At 75.1% G+C, this 519-nt stretch overlaps 1 protein-coding gene across 1 annotated transcript in view; it reads right to left on the bottom strand.

Moving 5' to 3' along the window:
- STK11IP (serine/threonine kinase 11 interacting protein) overlaps window positions 1-506 on the bottom strand; it is a 64,441-nt gene extending 63,935 nt beyond the window's left edge. The window contains exons 1-2 of the mRNA XM_015414518.1: window positions 388-506; window positions 63-244 (exon numbers count right to left, since the gene is read on the bottom strand). Coding sequence (XP_015270004.1) covers window positions 63-126 — 64 coding nt within the window. The 5' untranslated portion in view covers window positions 127-244; window positions 388-506. The remainder of the gene's footprint in view (window positions 1-62; window positions 245-387) is intronic.
- Between the last annotated feature and the right edge of the window lie 13 nt (window positions 507-519).

The following is a 519-nucleotide window of genomic DNA, read 5'->3' as shown; positions in this document are numbered from 1 at the left end:
CCCCCCCCCCCCCCCCCCCCCCACCCCCCATCCCAGGGGCGACGGGACCCCCCGAGCCTCACCGGAGTCCTGCAGCAGCTGCGCCAAGCCCCGCAGCATCCGCTCCTTTCGGGTGGCGGGGGCCATCTGCGGAGATCAGGAGGAGGGCGCCAGCCGCATCCCCGCCCTCAGGAGGACCAGAGAGGCCAAGTCACACGGGGAGACCCTGAGGGGGACCAGCGGCTCCGGGAGGACCGCCCGTCACCTCGGAAACAGCCGCGCCTCTGGGCCAGCCTGCGGGGAAAGCCGCGCCCGAGAGCGCGGAGGGACCGCCCCCAAGGCGCAGGTCCCACCGCCCACCACGGGGCCGAGCGAGGGCGAAGGCCAAGCAAATCCGTCGCCCGTCACCTCGGAAACAGCCGCGCCTCTGGGCCAGCCTGCGGGGAAAGCCGCGCCCGAGAGCGCGGAGGGACCGCCCCCAAGGCGCAGGTCCCACCGCCCACCACGGGGCCGAGCGAGGGCGAAGGCCAAGCAAATCCG

The sequence above is a fragment of the Gekko japonicus genome, unplaced genomic scaffold (genome assembly GCF_001447785.1).
Source record: "Gekko japonicus isolate JY-2015 unplaced genomic scaffold, Gekko_japonicus_V1.1 scaffold446, whole genome shotgun sequence".
Classification (NCBI taxonomy): domain Eukaryota; kingdom Metazoa; phylum Chordata; class Lepidosauria; order Squamata; family Gekkonidae; genus Gekko; species Gekko japonicus.
Note: the sequence above shows the minus strand (reverse complement) of the source record. Positions and strands in the feature narration are given on the sequence as shown.